This window comes from Dufourea novaeangliae, unplaced genomic scaffold (assembly GCF_001272555.1).
Source record: "Dufourea novaeangliae isolate 0120121106 unplaced genomic scaffold, ASM127255v1 scaffold84, whole genome shotgun sequence".
NCBI classification, from domain to species: Eukaryota; Metazoa; Arthropoda; class Insecta; order Hymenoptera; family Halictidae; genus Dufourea; species Dufourea novaeangliae.
The window spans coordinates 723,508-742,755 of record NW_015373964.1 but is presented as its reverse complement, the minus strand read 5'-3'; the positions used below and the strand labels follow the sequence as shown (position 1 = coordinate 742,755).

Below are 19,248 nucleotides of genomic sequence, written 5' to 3'. Positions count from 1 at the left end.
TTCACGTTCGTAAATAAGAAGATCGAAACCGAGTAAGAATAAATCACTATCCATCTATTCACGTTTTATAAGTTTTTGTATGGATAAGTAATTATTTTACGTTTATATTGCGTAGTGTCGTTACAAGTGCTACGACAGTATCGAAAAACTTTAACGACAAAAATCTACAAAGGGGAGAAAACTGAAGAAAAAACAAACATCTTATGACCTGTTGCCTGTTCTACGATACTAAGTCCAGCTATTGGCCAGCAATTGTCTCTGTCTACGCATTTTCCTGATTCTCTATATTTGTATTATTTTTTCAACACATTGCGACAGGTGATGAGATATCCCGCATTTTGTACCTCGCTGCTAGGGGCCGTTGACGAAATATTTTGCATCATCCCGCATTTTGTACGTATCTGCCAAGAGTGGTTGCAACGCAGTAACAAGTGGTATCAGTCCGTTCAAATATTATTTTTAAGTTTTCAAGATATTCGACAAAATATTTGATGCAAAAAAATAATTGGCTATTGGGTATGGTTAGCAATAAAATATTTGGTCCGCAATGTGTTAACATCAACTTAAAACCGTAATACACTGGGTTCTATATAGTTTTAATTCTCTATCATAATACATATATTAAACACACAAAGTAAATGCAACAATGAATGAACACTTAACAGATTTTGTTACTATTGAACTCGAATGTTAAATGATGTGAAAGAAAAAATTACAGATTTCACTAGTGAATCAACAATGTTGTTTCTCTCTTTTGTATTCACCAGTTATATGTTACACGTAGTTTTAATATTTATCCGATTTATATTTATACTTATATTTTATTTGACCATATTTACATTTTTTCTCTTGTACTCTAATGAGAATTAACCCGTAAATAAATAAATAAATAAATAAATAAAAAAAATTAAGTAAATGACCATTTCTGACCAGTGGCACGAAAATTGTTTCAATATGAAACAAGGAATTGAAAAAAAAATCAATATTTAACCATTTGCATATTTTAATACCTTAATTTGCTTGTTTTTCCATATACTGTTCACTCACTGGTACGTGTTCATTTACTGATGCATCCACCCTACTTTGGTAGCTGGATTATGTGGTGGTTGTTTTGGTGGTTATTTATTTATTTTATTTTTGAATCATTACTGGCATAACCCTGTTTTAAGTTGATGTTAAAAATTAATAAAAATAAAGCAAAAAAAAAAGTAGCAACTTCTTTGCTCCCTACTATATACATATAATAGATTCTACTCTTCGAAAGAGGGTAGTTCATTCAAGCTCGTTCAGAATCACCTACCGTCATCGTGTTACCGGGGCGCGCGTAGCGGATCCACAGGAACGCAGAGATGCCGGTGGCGGTTCCTCGCGAGTGATCGGTTGCGAGTATACTCGGGGCCACTTACCAGTCGTGGCCGTCATATTTCACTGCTTTATTTAGCCGCGTGGTTCAGTTATCAGGGACGAGGCTCTCGTGTGCGCGGGCTCCTTGCTCGAACCGCGAACGTCGAAACCTGGCGTGGCGAACGCTCGCGAACATAGAGCCAGAGAGAGAGAGAGAGAAAGAGAGAAGTGGTATCGTTAGTGTGCTCGCGGGCGAGCCGGCGTATTACCATAAATTTTCATCGGACCGTTCAGAAGCCAATTAGCGTAAGTCACACTGAGATGAAGACCGCGATACGCGGTTTTACTTAAATCAACCCGACCGCGCTCGAGAACCGTTTGCTCGCCCACCGTTTTAATACCGTGCAATCGTTGGAAAAGAGGGGGAGGGGGTGGGGAAGGTGGGTAGGAGGCGCCCTGGCTGGCTCCCCGGCTTAAAGAATGCCGCTGGCACACTCAGATAAGCCGCCGCCGCCGCCGATATTTTAACGAAATTAAGTTAAACCTGTTATATCGCTCAACCGTTTGACACGTACACGCACGGTCAACGATATATTTCTCCGCGATCCTTGCTCCTCCAAGTCTCTTCCTCCTCCGCCTCCATCCTCCATGGTCCGTTCCAGAAGTTCCGCCTTCTTGGTCTTGCTGCGTAATCGGAGCCGATTAAAATATGAGAACGGGAACTCGAATTGCTCCCTTCCTCGATAACAGAGTGAGAGAGAGAGAAAGACAGATCATCGAATAAAGTTGTCGACTTATTGGTGTTTCAACGTGGGGACGTAATCGATCGACGTTTTATCGCCAGCGCCACGGGTGACCTCTCGTTTATCGGTCTCTCGGCTGCCCGAGCTTTCCTGCAGGTGCCACTTTAATTCAGGTATCTTTCGCGCTATCTCGATCCTCGTGTTGCTTGGTGTGTTACGATAAAAGGGGCGGTGGAGGGGGATCGTTTCGTCGGGTGAAGGATTTTATCGAGCCCGCGGCGGAACGGGCTTGCAACCGCGGTTAAGTAACTGCCTACTACGTGTTCCGCAACGATTTTCGTTTAATCGAGGTTACGCCCGCCTTCTAGCGGTTACAGGCATTTATTACGTCTCGAGCGGAACACAGACATGGAAAATTTGTTAACGAGTTCTGGCTTTCTGTTTTATTATGCGTATTCGATTGGAATTAGCGCGGGGATCCCGTATGGGGGCGATTGAGAAATTCTCGGGTGGAATTTTCATGGTCTTTTAGCGAACGATGTAAATTGTTTTTACGCGGAGGAGGCTACCTATGCTTACTCGAAGGGAAAGAATGCGGTGGGGTTAATCGAAGTCCACGGCGGAAGGAATAATAGGGTTTAATCTATGGCAACGTGCATCGAGCGGAGAGATCATGGTTGCATTTCTGAGAAAGAAGGAAATTCTAATGTGTACACGTAGGTACGTTTGTTTCAGCGTCTTATTGCAACATCTCGTTTAATATATTATGTAAGTCTGATTTGTACCGAAGGCAAATTGCAGTGATTTTTTTAAGCGTGTAGGTACTGTACGATTATTTATATTATGAATTAAATGGGAAAAATTATGTCAGGTGTGTATACGATTAATATAACTTAAATCTTAGTATGACGAGAATAAAGAGCCACTATAAGAGAGGGGTTAGAAAGAATATTTGAATTGAATAGAGTTTGAAACAATATTTCTCTGCTAACAATAAGAGCGTGTCATAGAACACTGCGACTGTCAACCGTACATAACGGATAAATCTGTATCCCAACAAATCAGAGTTTCCAAAATCAAAACTCTCAGCCCAACAAGAAAAATGTCTGCAATCAAAAGCAGAGAAAGTAATCTGAAGATTATTACTAGCACGTCTAAGTAAAATCTCTCAAAATTGATCATATGTAACTTAAACAACATTCGACGCCCTACAAAATAAAAGAAAAAGTATTGAAACATCTCTACAAAATTGCTTCCTCCATAGACGCAACTACGATCGCAATTTAAATCACGTAAATCACAATGCCGACGAATCGAGTCGAAGCCAAAAGAGGCAAACGGAAATTTCTCTCCAAAACGGACACACGGGAAACATTGTCAAACGATCAATCGTCGAACCCCTTGTCGGCGCACGTTTCTCGTTTCTTCGTTCGCTTGGGTTCGTTTGAATCGCCGTCGGTTGATCCATGGAAAATAGCAGCCGATTCCGCTTTCCCTCGGCGCGGATTCCGCGGCGGGACGAGACGAGTCCTCTCTTTCTTTCTCTCTCTCTTTTCCGTTTTGGTTGTCCCGGCTCTTCATGCGTGGTAAACAAGTGTCACGCACAGCCTCGGGCGGGACGACAGGCACCGCGAAATGATTTCTCCGTGAGAGAGTCGTGAGAGAGCTCTCGAGGGCCGAGATACGTGGCTGCCAGACAGCGTGGCGTCGTCCGAGCCCGAGCCTTGGCTCTCCGGGACGACGAGACGTTTCTCGCGTGTATACATATACAGCGCTCCGAGCAAGCTCTACGCTGCGGCCGTGGAACCGGGTCTCCGGATCGCAATCACGCGCCAGCGACGACGAAGAATCCGAAACTGGCATGCTGAGACGATTCGTTCGATCGAATAATCAGATTAGAATTCTGAAAGTATTTATTCGAAATGAACCCTTTATCACCTGAATTAATTTTTATTGTTCGAAACATTTTCTGTGCGCAATCGGAATGGAATTCTGAAATTATTATTCGAAATTAACTCTCTGTAACTGAAACTGAGTTTTATTGCTCGAAAGATTTTCTGTGTCTAACTGGAAAGTAATTCTGAAAGTATTCATTGGAAATTAACCCTTTAGAGCCAACTTTAATTCTTATTGTTCGAAACATATTCTGTATGTAATCAGAATAGAATTCTCAAATTGTTTATTTGAAATTACCCAGAGCCAGCTTTAATTTTTATTTTCCGGAATATTTTGTATGTCTAATCGGAATTGAATTCTGAAATAATTATTCGATATTAACCTTCTGTAACCGAAATTCCTTTTTATTGTATAAAATATTCTCTGTTTGTATATGTATACTCTTTACTACACAATAATTGAACACGGAGAACGTAAATGTTCTATTTTGAAGGTTTTAGTTCCTTCAAAATAGGTTTTTGACTTTAAATTCACTCTGGGCCTAGTGTATTTACAAATGAACAGGAGTATTGTAATTTTCAAATTACATTGGTCAACTGTGGAAAATAATATTCTTGTTTGCTAAATAATGGTGAAACTGATGCGTGACTTCAAAGTTACATTGGGCAGTAGAGGTTAATATCACGTTTTCGTGAAATTGTACATGAAATTAGTATTCCATCTTTGTCAAAAGAAGATTTTCAAACATTGTTCTTGTACATTTCGCGGTTTATTAATAGTGGATTTTTATGTTTGAAAATCTTTAATACACTTTAACAAGGTATTATTAAACCATGACGTGAATAAATATAAGTTGTGAAATTTAGAATTAGCTTGACAGATGAAAATTTTCTGGTTCACTGCATAGATCGATCACCTTCAAGCGGAATATGTTTTTAGCGTGTATGCTTTTCAATATCAATTAAAAGTAGTTTAATTAGCGACAGGCACAGCTGAACGCCGTTTATTTATTCAGTCTGTTTGATTCGCACCGTTGATGGACCAGTTAATAAGAAATCGATAACGACTCGTGAAACATTCATCCATCAGTGTACTCACAAGCCTAATCAGTAATGTTCTATTTTTCGACTAACACGTTGATTGCCACAGTGAGAAATGCCGTATGTATCTAGGTACACTTTATTTCGTTTTTTAAGTCATAAATCGTCGAAAAGGTATGCATTTAGTTGGTCATGTTTTAAATTATATTACGATATTAATTTTACAATATTTAATAATTTTACAATTTTTAAATATAGAAAACTTTTGTCAACAAAAATAAACGTGAAAAATAGGAAGTCGCATGGGTCATCAACAACCCAATTGCCTTCGAAGGGTTAACTTTCTTGTTATTCACAAATATACATACCGAACCCGGTTCCATCATTATACAGTCCATTCTCCTTATCACGTTCAAAATGAAAAAAAAAAGTAGAAAAATATCGAAATTTATTCTCACCTCGAAGAACTCTAATCGAATTTCAGCGTTCCAGCGACAAAGCAGTCTCTAATCTTCGCCGAGGTATCGGTCGGTTAACGCGGCCCGCGACCGGCTAACCGGCGATACGCGCGGCGCGCCTGGTTTCTATTTTCGACGGGCATATGAAACAGGCAGTCCAGCAAACCGGAGTGTGTACATGGGGCACACACGCACACTCTGCATTAGCGGATAAACCGCCCAAATTAGCAAACTCATTCGGCCGATATCGTAGAAAATTTGCATTCCGATACCACCGACGCTCCCGGTACGCGGTTACAAAGGTTGCCCCGGGAGGTTGCACGGATCGCTTATGGGGCCCCGTAGGAGCGGTCGATTAACGTAAAAGCGTCTGGGTATTTACGAGGAGCGAACGAGCCGCCACCGCCGGCGGGGAGACAGATGGAAATCGCGTTTGCGGCCGGGGCCCACGTAGCCCGAGAAGCCGAGAACGATCAGGCCCCGCAACCCGTCGATCAGCCGGGGCCGATCTAGATCTCGTAAATGAGGATTTACTTCTTGCGAAGGCGGAGATCGAGAGACGCTCGTTAAACCGTTTTACGAACGGCCAAAGTTCTCTCGGCGCGCTGTCGCTCCCGATGAAAGTGGATTAACCCCTTCGCGCCTCGAGAACGTTTTAATGCGGACTATCTGATACTCTGAGACATTTTGATCGTGTCGTCCCAGGAAGTTAAAAGTTGATCTAATAAATATGTGAATATTGTTTTGTTATGCTTGGAATTGGGAATTTTTGTGAAACTTTGAGTATGGAGGAATACTGGTATGAATGTGTGAACTAAATTGAAGGATGCTTGTAGAGAACACTGTAAGTGCCGAAGTTAAAAAATTCTGGTGGTTTATGGAAATATGTTTTACGTGCCAATGGGAATATTGTAGTATAGAATTTAAGTACAATTTCCCTTTGTAAATAGTTAGCAATTACCAATAGTGCTAAAATATGGTATCAGTGGTAATAAATCAATTCAGGCGTGTTTTATGTATACGAGTAATTTGGGAAAACAGGATTCGCAGTTACAGTGTATAAAAATTTAAATGAATGATGCATCAAGTTTTTCTACAACTAAGAGGTGTCACATACAGGGTTTTCTGCAAATACAATTTTCTTTTGCACGAATTTAGACTGCATTATTGCAAGAGATAGAACATTCTTCAATGCATTTGAGTTATTGTATTCTTAGACACATTTAGTAATAAAAACAAATGAAACTTTTTAAATAATTTAAAGTCAAGTAAGTTTCTTCTTTTGATATTTGACACCTACAGTGTTTTCTACAAGCACTCTTCAATGTCATGTAACATTGTGTTGTTTTTGTAAGTGAAATATTGTAGTGTATTTAGAACAGAAAGAATGTTTGAACAGAAATGAACATGATTTGTTCGAGATATTGCTTTTACGACGCCTCGTTTAGAACTGCTTCTAGGCAAACGGGATTCTCAATCTAACAGAGTTTTACCGAATACGATCACCACCTCGAATCTTGTTAAATTTAATCTTACAAATATAGTTTAAATTTTTTACAGCGAAATTTCCGGCATAGGATTGGGGACTATATTCGTGATCGATATTGGAAGTTATGTATATCGTTGTTTATCGATCGATTCTAGAGAAGTTCGATGAAATTACCATAGTAATGATCCTAGGATGGTTTGAATATTCTATCGCGAATACGAGATTAGAGCGACTTAATAACTGGCTAAACGTTGTTAAAGCCGACCGATTGAGTGCCGTTAATCGGCCAATCAAGGGCTAGTTCTCAGCACCGGGATTTATATCTCATAAAAGTTTCATGATCGACGCGGCGAGTTCTCGTTAAACGGAAAACGGTGTCGATTGACAGCGGTCACGAGATGATAAATTGTATTTTTCCAAATTCAATCAATCAAACGTTCGTCTCTTGACTCTTTCATTGGGACTGTACAATTTTTAATAATGTCCTCGAGCGATATTCTTGTTTCTACCTTTTTTGTTTCCTGGCATTTATATCTTGTTTTTCCGCTCCGGACGTAGGCGAAGCTTGTTGGATTCATTGACCGAGAGTGGAAACAACGTGGCGGCCAGTTTTGTATAATGAGTGATATCCTTCAGCTAGAGTGGAATTCACCGTCTTGTAAAAGTATTCTTGGATTGACGCAACAACCGCTCGTTGCGCGGGAACGGTACCGGATGTGCGAGAAGTAGGCGAGGACAAGTATAACTTGGCGACAATTAATGGCGTTAGAACGAGTGTTTTCTAACGCCCCGATGTCAGTGGACAAAATACTTACACAACTAATGATATTGTAACTTAATTGTTTCTTTACAAAATTTCCTCATATTCTTAGTATACTGATGAAAAAACAAATTAGAGAATCACATGTCGTAGCCGCTGTGCCGGTTGATATTACGTACGATTCCTGAGAATTTCTGTTTATAAAAACAAAACTAGGTGTTATTGATTTACAAAGAAGATGTCGAATTATCAAACCTACTTCTTATCGCTTCATTAGTGCATTTGGATCGATTATGATAATAATCCTTTAACTCCTTTGAGCATCGTATAGGGTGTTACCAAAATTGTGGTACAACCCAACAGAATGTGATTGTACATGCAAACATAAGTCCAAAATGTAGAATAACATTTTTTCATCTGCTTGATAAACGTGTAATTGAATAGGACTTGACTATCGCGTCTGTTCATCGCGTTTCGTTTCTACTTACTGTCACTACGAATACATACGCCTTACTTGAATTTTGAAAAATGATTATCTTGGAAATGAAGCGGTGTAAAAAATATATTGTTCTACATTGTTGATTTATTTTTCCCTATAGAATCACATCCTTTCGGGTTGTGTCATAATTTTCGAAATACCACAATATTCGTCCTATTTCGTAAAACTTCCATTACATCCACTCTCGAGATAAATACACTTTGTATTAGTAACCTATTTTCAATACAACTATAATATATTTTTACTTAATCTATTCATTAAACATGAATATTTTGAAACATCTTCAACCACTAAATAATAGTTACCCGGGAACCACAGAAACACCACATATTTCGTTAAATTAACCCAACTTATTTAAAATTGACAAAATATCGACAGGCGACCTGTCCCAAAAGAAAAGTATTACAGATGCAGAATTCCATTTTAAACCTCCTCGAATACCACCTGTAAGGAATTTTCTGGAATTCACCAGATCATTGTAATAGCGGCGAGTATTTCATGTGTAACTCTTTTCATGGTATTACAGCGAATATTTCATGTGTAGCTCTTTTCATGGTATTACAAGATCTGGAGAATTCTCGAACCTTCAATTATGATATTATATAAAAACTCGGACAAACAATCGAGCGAGCATTCTGCGATTATCTGTGTCGATGAACGAATCTGTGAAACAAATATATATCTTTGTGCAAAAAGTCGGTACCAAACTTTATTTCTGCTGCCCTTCCTATTAGACACCAAACTCGAAAGCCGACTATTCTTTTCTTTCATCGACAAACAAGACAGGGCCAGTCAGCCTTCTTTGTCCCGAAGGTTCCCCGAGCAAGCGTTACGAAACGAAGGTACCCGCCGAGCACGTAATCTCGAAAGATTTAAAGGGCGTGCGTGTGTCGAAACCTCGGATGAAGAACGCCCAGCCACTGTCCCTGTTACAAAATGGAGCGGAAACGGCTATCGATAGCCGCGATGTCAACGCGAAATAATGAAAAGCTCTCGTCGCGTCCTGCCGAGCGACAAAAAGAGGTCGGGTGCCTGGAAATCCAAGGGACCAGATCTGGTAGCTGGCTAGCTGGCGCGCGCGCGCACGCTGATCGTTAATTGCAGAACCGGCGATCGGGTTTGTCCCCGTAAATCGGGCCGCGGAAAAAGGGAAAGAGAGCTGCTGGCTGCACCGTACGATTCCTGGAGGCTCGTTACTGAATCACGATTGTCAATGAAGAAATCCGCGGACACACGATGGAAATCCATGGAATGTCGATCTCCTCTGGTTCTTTGGCCGATTGGTTGCGCGCTCGCGGTATCTCTCTCGGTATATACCAAACGATACTTTCGAATCGAGAATTTCAACCAAGGGAATCGACGAGTGTCGTGAGAAGCGTGTGTAGTTTTTGTTCTCACAATTCGTTCGGCTCGCCTGCTCTTGTTTCATCCGTGTCGTCCGACAACATGCCACGAATTAGAAGCTCGTCCTACTATCTCTTGCCGTTCGGATGATACGTCGATCGAACGCGTGATTTTAAATTTTGATATTTTCAACCCTATTCCTTTGGCTAATGCGGCGACTTGCGGTTCTGGTGGATTCGTTTGGAGAAAGTGGATCTGTTATATATTTCAGTGGATGCATTGGGTTGGTTGTTGCGTGGGTGATTAAGGGATGATCGAATAGGTGTTGCGATTTTTATGTGGAGTTCTGATTCGAAAAAAGATTCTTTGAAATGTTTCGAAAGTAAGTCGATGTGAGTTGCTTCGGAATTGTAAGATTCACCCTTCTTAAATATTTTCGTGAATTATCGTTGAATACTTTTCTATGTTAAGTGAAGCTGGTTGTAATTAAGGGTGGATTCAAAATATTTGATTTAATACAACTTCTGCATTGATAACATAAATGAATATTTAGAACTAAGTATGGTAGAAAGTTTATTGGACTCTTTGTTGTATTTGGAACCTGGCAGAACTCTTAACCTTTTTCGGATCCCTTTCTAAAAAGCTCACAGGATTTTTATGCAAGAAAACACTGAAATTTTTTAAAAACCATAGAGAATTTGTTTACTATTTATTCAGTTACAATATAGTGAAAGCACCTTCGCAAATAACAAGGGCAACCCTAGATTACTTTGAGCCTAATAGGGTCAACATTCTAAACAGAGACCTGTCTGATTCCACTTTCTATAAATAAATCCAGAAAAATCGATATTACTCGTTGTACTAGAACCCCAATTATACCAAAAACTAATTTAAAATATATAATCCAACTTGTAATTTCTCGAGGAGAAATGATGTCAAAACATCAGCGAACCATACCTGTCCGACTAATTTTCAAGTATACAACACATACAAAAATCTTGCAATAAAATTTCTCTCATATCTCTCTGTCTCATATAATAAACGTACTTCTCGCGTTAGGAGCCACGTTAGTCACATACACGGTTTTTTAAAGACCCGTAGGGGTCGCAGGGATAAAAGGATTTTTAATGAAAGCCAAGCACGTTTGCGGGCTGCTTTTTGCGGTTGAAGCTCAATTCTCTCCGGTCCTTCTCGGAGACACTGAAAGTGACATACACACGGTTTAGAGCACGGGAGGGCAAGTGGAGGAACGGTCTTGTGCGTTTTCCACCGGGCCAAAAATATATTCTTCGCTCAAAGGGAGCGATCCGTTGGTCCGACTTCGGTCCCAATTACAGGGTGCCTATGGTCTCGAGACCGGCGACATTTAATTGAAACTTGACGCGGGAGGGCCAGTCGCGTACAGCTAATTCACCGCGGGTTCTTTTAACGAACGTCCAATCTGGGTCATCGTGTACCGCCATCGCAATCTAAATTCGGAGTGCAACGAACCCCGCGTGCACGCAGTTCTTATCTTCGCTAGCCTAGCGATTCTACAGCGCTGCTCCGACGATCTTTGGGATTTGCCTCGCGATTTTCCATCAGCTAAATTTGATATTTTTCAACGACAAAGTCCTCGATAAACCCTACGATCTTCACAAGTTCGTTTGTCTTCGGAACTTCCGCGGGAATGTGAAAACTTCGCTGTTTATCGAGAAACTTCACCACTTCGAGCGTTTGGTCGTCCCGGCTCACGATCCACGTTCCACCGACACTCGTTTAACCGAAGAAGAGGAAAGGTATACAGTGTGTTCCGTGGCTGATATGTACACTCAATTATTTCCTAGGCTGCTCGAAACCCAGGAAAGTTGTCCGAGTAAGGAACCACGATAGCGAAGTACAAGGTTTCTAATCAGCCAATAGCGTTGTCCCCTGTGTGTGTCCTCTGTCGTGAACATTGTTTGATCTGGTAACTCTTAACCCGCTCTCCGGCAACAATTGCTTTCACTCCGTGGAATGGGATGTCGATTGTTGTTTATCTTGGCCCGTGCGCGGTGAAATTAGAAGCGGGCACGCAACCGAAAATAACTGTTTCGCTTTTTGAGAGGTTCTCTTACGTCATCGGTTCAGAAATCCTACCAACATGCGCGAACTGAATCATTTTATCGATCGCGTCCATGTACCTCGAATCGTGCGAACTGCAAGATTTCACGTGTTCAGGGACTGACTTCGTGCGTAGCCCCTGGAGCAGTGAAAAAATCAGAAAAATCAAGGATAAACTAACGGACGGTTTTAAGACCTGGCAGAATAAATAGTAGACCTGCCCGTAAAGCTCGTAACAAAACAGTGTGTTCGTTTTACGAGTCGATTTCCAAGCTATTGTCACGCATAAAACATCAGGGTTTGTTCAACCTGCCTAGGCGGAAATGACGTTGCAGGGGGGGGGACCCGTGGGGCGACACGGCTCGTTGAACCGAGGCGACGAGAGCCGCGGCGCGGAAATAACTCACGTACGGGAATCGTCACGTCCCGTAGTAACACGCCGGAACGGAAATGCAGATATGTACTGGGGGGGAGTGTAAGTGGTGTATCGCCGATAATCGTACACGAAACGTACTACGTACACTGGACGATCCTCGAACGCGCGATAGGCTCTGTCTCTGGTGTCCTTGAGGATAAGGTTCCCTCCGGTGACAACAGGGTGTATTCGAGGCACGTAGCACGTACCTCTCCTGGCACATAAGAGTTACATCCTATCCGACGAGCTTTCCGATAATTTCGTTCGTGGAACTTTGCGCGAGTATTCTTAACCAGCGGGAAAAACGGTGGATGATGGTAGAGGTTGTATGAAAAGGAAGAAGGGATTGCTTGAGGTGAAGTTAGACTTTACACTTTGGAGGTGCAATACGGATGATTCATCCACACTGAAAGGTGTAAAGACATGTTTACACCTTTTCACTTCGCATGATCATCGTGGGTGATTCATCGAGGAATATTGTTTTTATCTGTGTTTCATTGAAAGTGACCAGTGAACAATTTAGAGCCAGTTACTACTCATTATCCGAAATATATATTAAATCCTCGATGAGTGTTCGAAAGCTCATCGGCACTGAATATTAAATATTTTATAAACTAATGGCCATGCGCGATTGAAACAAATATCATTGGCTTCAGAATTCCAAGTTCTATCACTGTGTTAATCCTCATTAAAAAGCCAGCGTTACACCTGGGGACCTCTCCTTGTCAGTGTCGAGGAACCTTCGAACACTCATCGAGGATTTAACTGTAAATTATATGTATGGAATAACGTTTTTTTATTAGAGGTTTAGTTTTCGAGAAAAATGATTTTGGAACTTCATGGCAAACGCGTATATCGTGTCGAGAATAAGTAGAAACAGAATGCAATCGACAGACGCGTTAGCCAATTCAATTCGTAAATTCGCTTTCAGCGACTCGACGGCCTAGAACGGAATTTTGGATGTTGTATCGGAGATTTTTGTTCAAGTTAGAGGATACAAGTCAAAATGGCGGGTTGGGGAAGAAAAGAGGCTTCAAGATTTACGAATATTAGACCCCTTTCGTTAGTTTTCAAGTGTAAATAACAATTTACTCTACTTATTATCAAACTGACGGTAAATTAGACAGGGTAGACAAGATCATATATGAATTGTAAAACATATTAGCTGTACCAAGAAGCTCTGCACTATTCTTCACTTCATTCTAAATTTATATTTGTCCAACGAAATCGTAATTCGGTACTATTGCCATAGTATTTGTCACTTCTATCCATTATAAACCATTTTTATCGTGTGCAGGAAATTAAACTTCCATTACTATCTTCTTAACCCTTCATTGGAAAAGTGGGGCCTGAGGAACCCGATGAATATTTTTAAAATATATCATTTTTATTTAATAATTACTTAAAGAGTCGTCTGTTTACTTTGATGTTTTTTCACATGAGAATGCAAAACAACTAGTTGTGTAATAAGTAATAAGATTCGAACAACAAATAATGAGTAATAATATTTCCACCTGTCCAGTTAAGGGTTAAAGAAATAGTGTATCACTGATTAGGTTCTCTTAATGTACAGGATGTCCCATAAGTCACTTTACCATTCACAAATCAACTACGTTTTTTATTAACCATTCCTTTTCATAACATTTGTATTCATTAGAGTTATTAAATTTGCAAACGGTAAAGTGACGTACGGGCCACCCTGTGTTCGTAATGTTCGCAAAATCATACGCAACAAATCAATGCCAGTTCTTACATAACGCAAGTCGAAGCTCGACTGACATCGTTCAATTTTATTCTCGTTTCTGGAGCGTCGCGAAACGTTCCACCGGGTCGGCTCCAATGGCCAGGCTCCAATGAGCATGCGGTTCCACGGCTGATCGAATACACGGAGCGGGTAGGTAGGTACGTGCCCCGCGGCGCGACGTATCAAAAATCAGAAAAGTCTATTCTGGTCGGGGACCCACGGGTTTATTCTCGACGGATATCCCATTTCTGCAATGCCGTGTATTTTTAACCGTGGCCCACATCCGAGCCCGATGTGATTATTTCCCTCGCATAATCGAATGGCCCCGGCCAACCTCGTGACGTTCATCCGCACGGGAAAAGAATCAAAGAATAAAAAAAACAAAGAAGAACAAGATTCGCTCGTTTCTTACGAAGGTCTCTCTCTCTCCAAGTCCACTTTGCATGTCATTTCGCACGTTCCTTTCCCTTTTGAACAGCTTCGCTTAACGGTCGCGGCGTTCGTCGCCGTTTACGATTAAACTTTATCGTCGTGATAACGTCACGCCGCCGCCACTGGGGGGAAAAAAGGATTATACGGCGCTGTGCTCTTAAACGGGGACATTGATTCTGTAAACACGACCGGCCAATTAACCGGAGCACGAATCATCGGAGCTCAGAACGCAGGGGACCTCCTCCGTCTCGTCTGACTTTTCGGAGGAATATTCCAGTAACGATCGGCAGCACAATCTTCTTGTGAATGTTGATCCTCGACCAGCCGGGGCTGAGTCACTTTCGAGCCACCATACGCAGCGATAGGGTTTAGACTTTCAATATTTCCAGCAACTTGCATAATTATTATTATAAATCAACGGGTAATAGAATCGCTTGTTATAGACGACACGTTAAATATAGTATATTGTAACATCTGACACATACGGTGCGTGGCATTCATAGATCTACACGGATGATGTTGAAAGGATCCCAGAGAAAAGAGGACAATTTAACTAGAATGTGTATTAACTTCACGAATAATTCTACAAGCCGTGTCATTGTTACTATGATTACTACGGTATTATTTGAATACAAATAGTAAGCAGCAACATGTGCCTCAGAAACAATAGTTAAAGTGGCTATAATGGAAAATTGGTTATGAAACAGAGTTAACCGAATTCAGGCACTTTGGATCTTTGTTAGCTCCTCGACTTCATTGACACGTTCACTTTAAAGATTATTTCGGCTGACTTTCCGTTCACGCCGGTTGTATTATTGGACATTTGAATTTGTATTACATGACGGTCACCGGTGTCCGTCAAATGGCGAAGGAAAGTTCTTGACCGACACAGCATGAACAGAAAGTTCTGCGACGGTCACTGGTGACCGTCACGGTGTGAATGGAACCTTTCATGACGGTCACTGATGACGGTCGCAGCGTGAACGAGAAGTTTTCTATCGGTTACCAGTGACCGGCACAGCGTGAACAGAGAGTTCTACGCCGGTCACTGGTGACCGTCACGGTGTGAATGGAACCTTTCATGACGGTCACCGATGACTGACGCGGTGTGAACGGCACGTCACCTGTCGGTCATCGGTGACCGACACGGCGTGAACGCTATGTTCTCTGACGGTCACTGATGACGGTCGCAGCGTGAACGAAAAGTTTTCTATCGGTTACCAGTGACCGATATAGCGTGAACAGAAAGTTCTACGCCGGTCACTGGTGACCGTCACGGTGTGAATGGAACCTTTCAAGACGGTCACCGATGACTGACGCGGTGTGAACGGTACGTCATTTGTTGGTCATCGGTGACCGACACGGCGTGAACGCTATGTTCTCTGACGGTCACTGGTGACCGTCGTAGCGTGAACGAAAAATGTTCTGTCGGTTACCAGTGACCGGCACAGTGTGAACGGAAAGTCTTATCATCGATCGAGATGTTGAATTTCTTAAAATTTCACAGAAAGTATAGGGAAAATGGCACGAGTCGCGATACGTTCGATCGAGCTCTCGAATTGGTTCGAGCGACGTAACGGGGGACGGCTTCCATTATGTGCCGTAGGTACCTCGAAACGGGCCGAAGGGGGAAAAAAATGGCGGGACGAGATGGTTAAGTCGTGATGCCCGCTTCCTGGACGGCAAGCGCGAAGAGTTCCACCGGTGCCACCGATGGAAACCGTGCGAAGCGATGCGAGGTGAAACCCGGTCCATTGTCATGTACCGAGGATCACGTAAGGTCACACACTCTCCTGACTCGCTGGCTAGCCCCGGTTGGTAGTGCCCTACGTGGAAACAACAAAGGCGTCAAGTTTCGTAACGAGCGACAGGCTAAGTCGGTCTTATTGTTAGGAAAACGAACTGGCTCGGCTGGAACTGTTTCGGGGTTAGTCATCCGCGGCGTTCCACGTTCTTCGAAACATTGCGATCGATCGCGTAGGAAACCGTGAGCTGGACGAGATTTAACCTTAGTCCCCTTTCCTTACTCTGGTTTGTAGATAAAGCAAAATTTAGAGGGTTGTTCTCTGGTTATTGTGTAAACCTGTAGCTGTGTAGGCATTATTGTACGTGAAATTCAGTACCTGTTGTTACTTTGGAAATGACTGAAGTAACGTTGATCTTGAGTTCACTTAATGTCACTTGATGGATTTCACTTAATACATATATAGGCATCAGACCATCCTATAATGTTGTTTCTCGATGCTAACTTTCAGTGTAAAATATAGAGTGAAGGTGAAGTAAAGAATCTAGAAAATATTCTAGAGGTGGGGAAAGATCATATAAAGCAATGGCCATTAGATTGATGATTGAAAGTAAATGTAGGTATGAATATTTTGTACTGAAAGTCAGCGCCAAGAAACGACATTACTTATGGATGACCTAATATTATGGTAATGACGGTATGTTTACTAAGATTTTATCAACATGATTTCTTATGATGTCATTCACGGGTTAGGTTCCTGTCACTTTTTTTAATAATGCTACTATAGGAAGAGAAGTTTCTGGTGATTTTCTGAAGATATAATCCTTGAAAAAAATTAATTAATGTAGGAAGATTACATCATTTCTAAATAAGAAGTGGTTACACCTGGGTACTCAAAGTCTCATACGATAATCGCGTCAAAATAGAAAGTGTACATAGAAATACACTTGCCTTTAAGTATGCAAATGAATCATTCGTGAGAACTTTATTTTCGTCGTCGAATTTTCTCCCTCTCATGGATGCCGGAGGAATATCTAGCTTTATAAGCTTACGTTCGCGTCACGGCGAATCGCAGGACTCTTTGGTTCAATGCAGCCAGTCGCCATGAACACTTTCTACAATTAATTACAACGTACGATATACATCGTCCTCGACGGTGGTCCTTAATTTGTCGCTGCATCAAACGCAAATTGATTATCAACCGTTGCCACCGGGGGCCACTAAACAATCGCCACGAGTCGTTAATCTCACGAAACGTTTCACCCGCAGCCTCGAATGAGCGGGCGTCGGTGTGTCTCATGAGTCACGGTCCCATGTGAATCACGTCATTAGCTCGTCACGATCCTTCGGAATAATTCGTTCCGTAACGGGACAAAAATGATCGTTACGCCAGGGCCCATTCGGGCCATACTCTCCTTGTAACCCCCAAAATTTATCGGTCTAACCTGGATCCATTTCTCATTGATTCCAAATAAACCAACCGCCATTCGTCATCGAAAGTCTCGACGAAATTTGCTTACTTATGACCAGGTGCCTCGTTATTTATGCAAATGAACCGTCTCCATTAAGGTCATTGTTTCGTTGTTACTTTCCCTTTAATTAAGGGCACCACTGAAATTCGCTGGTTCACTAACCCGCTCGGCTTGTTGACCGTTACAGGGTGGCGGCGGGGGCGGCGATGATTCGGATGAAGATACACAGTGCGCACTCAGCGAGAATTGGACCTTCGAGAAGAAGACCAGGCGTTGGTCGCGTGTGTGCGACGTGACGCAGGCGAACGTCGAGAGGTTGCAGGCAATCGCCGCGCAGAACGTGCAGTCCGAGGAGGACTCGCTGGAGGATCGTCTGGAGGCCGAGGAGGCCGAGGACACGATGCTGGACACTCTACGATACAGCAGCCTGCCACCCGGAACACTACCCGATGAGATCAGTCCCAGATTTCGAAGAACCGGCTCCGAGAGACTGCGGGACGGTGCGAAGGCTTTCCTCAGGCGAGTCGAGTCGCTCAAGTCCCGGCGACGGAAGCATCAGAATCGGGACGGTATCGTCATCAGCGGCCCACAGATACTAGACGTGTTATCGATGCAGCAGAAGATGAAGGAGCTGAACTGCGTGGACGTGTCTCCTACTGGGCCAGCGCCTGTATCTTTTAACGATCTCTCGGTGTCGCCGCTCCACGTGCCTGGCTCGCCTGTCACGTTACCAGCGTCACCCTATCACCTACCACCCTCACCGTTGACCAACGCGCCAAGTCCGTTCGGCGATGATTCCTCGAGTTATTGTTCGGACGGCTCGCAAGGGGGTGGCCCGACACCGACGCCAACCCGCACGAAGATGAATCGGGCGAGAAGGTTCCTGCATCGGGGCCGGGAGGACCAAGGTGCGTTAAGCGACTCCGAGTGCCAGCCGACCAGTTGGCGTCACAGGTACTTCAGAGATGCAAACAGTAACCACACCAAGGTGTTGGAGTACGTGACCGCACATCCCCAAAGCCCGAAGGAGTCGCCGACCAAAAACGCCCCGATAAATACACGCGGTGGTAGCCTGAATCTCGGCAAGGAGTCGCAGAGGTACAGGGACAAACTGACGCAGAGTCAGGACAGGTACAAGGAGGACAAGGTGGCCGCGCTGAAACGGGAGGACAAGATGCACAAGAGCTTCAGGCATCGGGACGACGCGTACAGGGAAGGGAAACCTTTGTCCAAAGAGGTGACCGTTTACAGAGAGAAATCAAGGTCCAGGAGTTCCGAACTGGCCGGTAGTCAGGAGAGCAGTTCCACGGTGGCCAGTCGTGACTCGGACCAGGAAGAGGATTCCCCCAGGCACAAGGGCACCGTGGTTAGGTGGCACAGCTTCCAGAGAGGATCTCTATACCCGGACCCTCTGGATCCACTGTGTCCTCGAGCTATGGCCTCGATGTCCTGCGGGCAATTGTTGGTCCTGAGGAAACTGGCCCTGCTGAAATTGACCGCTTGCATGGAACGATACTGCCCAACGCATCGCACCGGATGGAACTGGGAGCTACCGAAGTTCATCAGGAAAATCAAAACACCCGATTACAAGGACAAAACAGTATTCGGTGTACCGTTGCTGCTGTCCTTGCAGAGAACCGGACAGGCCTTACCAAAGTGTATTCAGATCGAGGATACAGAAATTGAAAATGATGACGGAGACCCTCGGGGATAATATCAATTTCGACGGTCAGCAGGCGTTCGACGTGGCCGATCTCGTGAAACAGTACTTCAGGGAGCTGCCGGA

At 43.0% G+C, this 19,248-nt stretch overlaps 1 protein-coding gene across 1 annotated transcript in view; it reads left to right on the top strand.

The window, feature by feature from the left end:
* LOC107186669 (stAR-related lipid transfer protein 13-like) overlaps window positions 1-19,176 on the top strand; it is a 44,145-nt gene extending 24,969 nt beyond the window's left edge. Inside the window, exon 3 of the mRNA XM_015574597.1 lies at window positions 17,650-19,176. Within this exon, the coding sequence (XP_015430083.1) occupies window positions 17,650-19,176 (1,527 nt within the window). The remainder of the gene's footprint in view (window positions 1-17,649) is intronic.
* The last annotated feature ends 72 nt before the right edge of the window (window positions 19,177-19,248 follow it).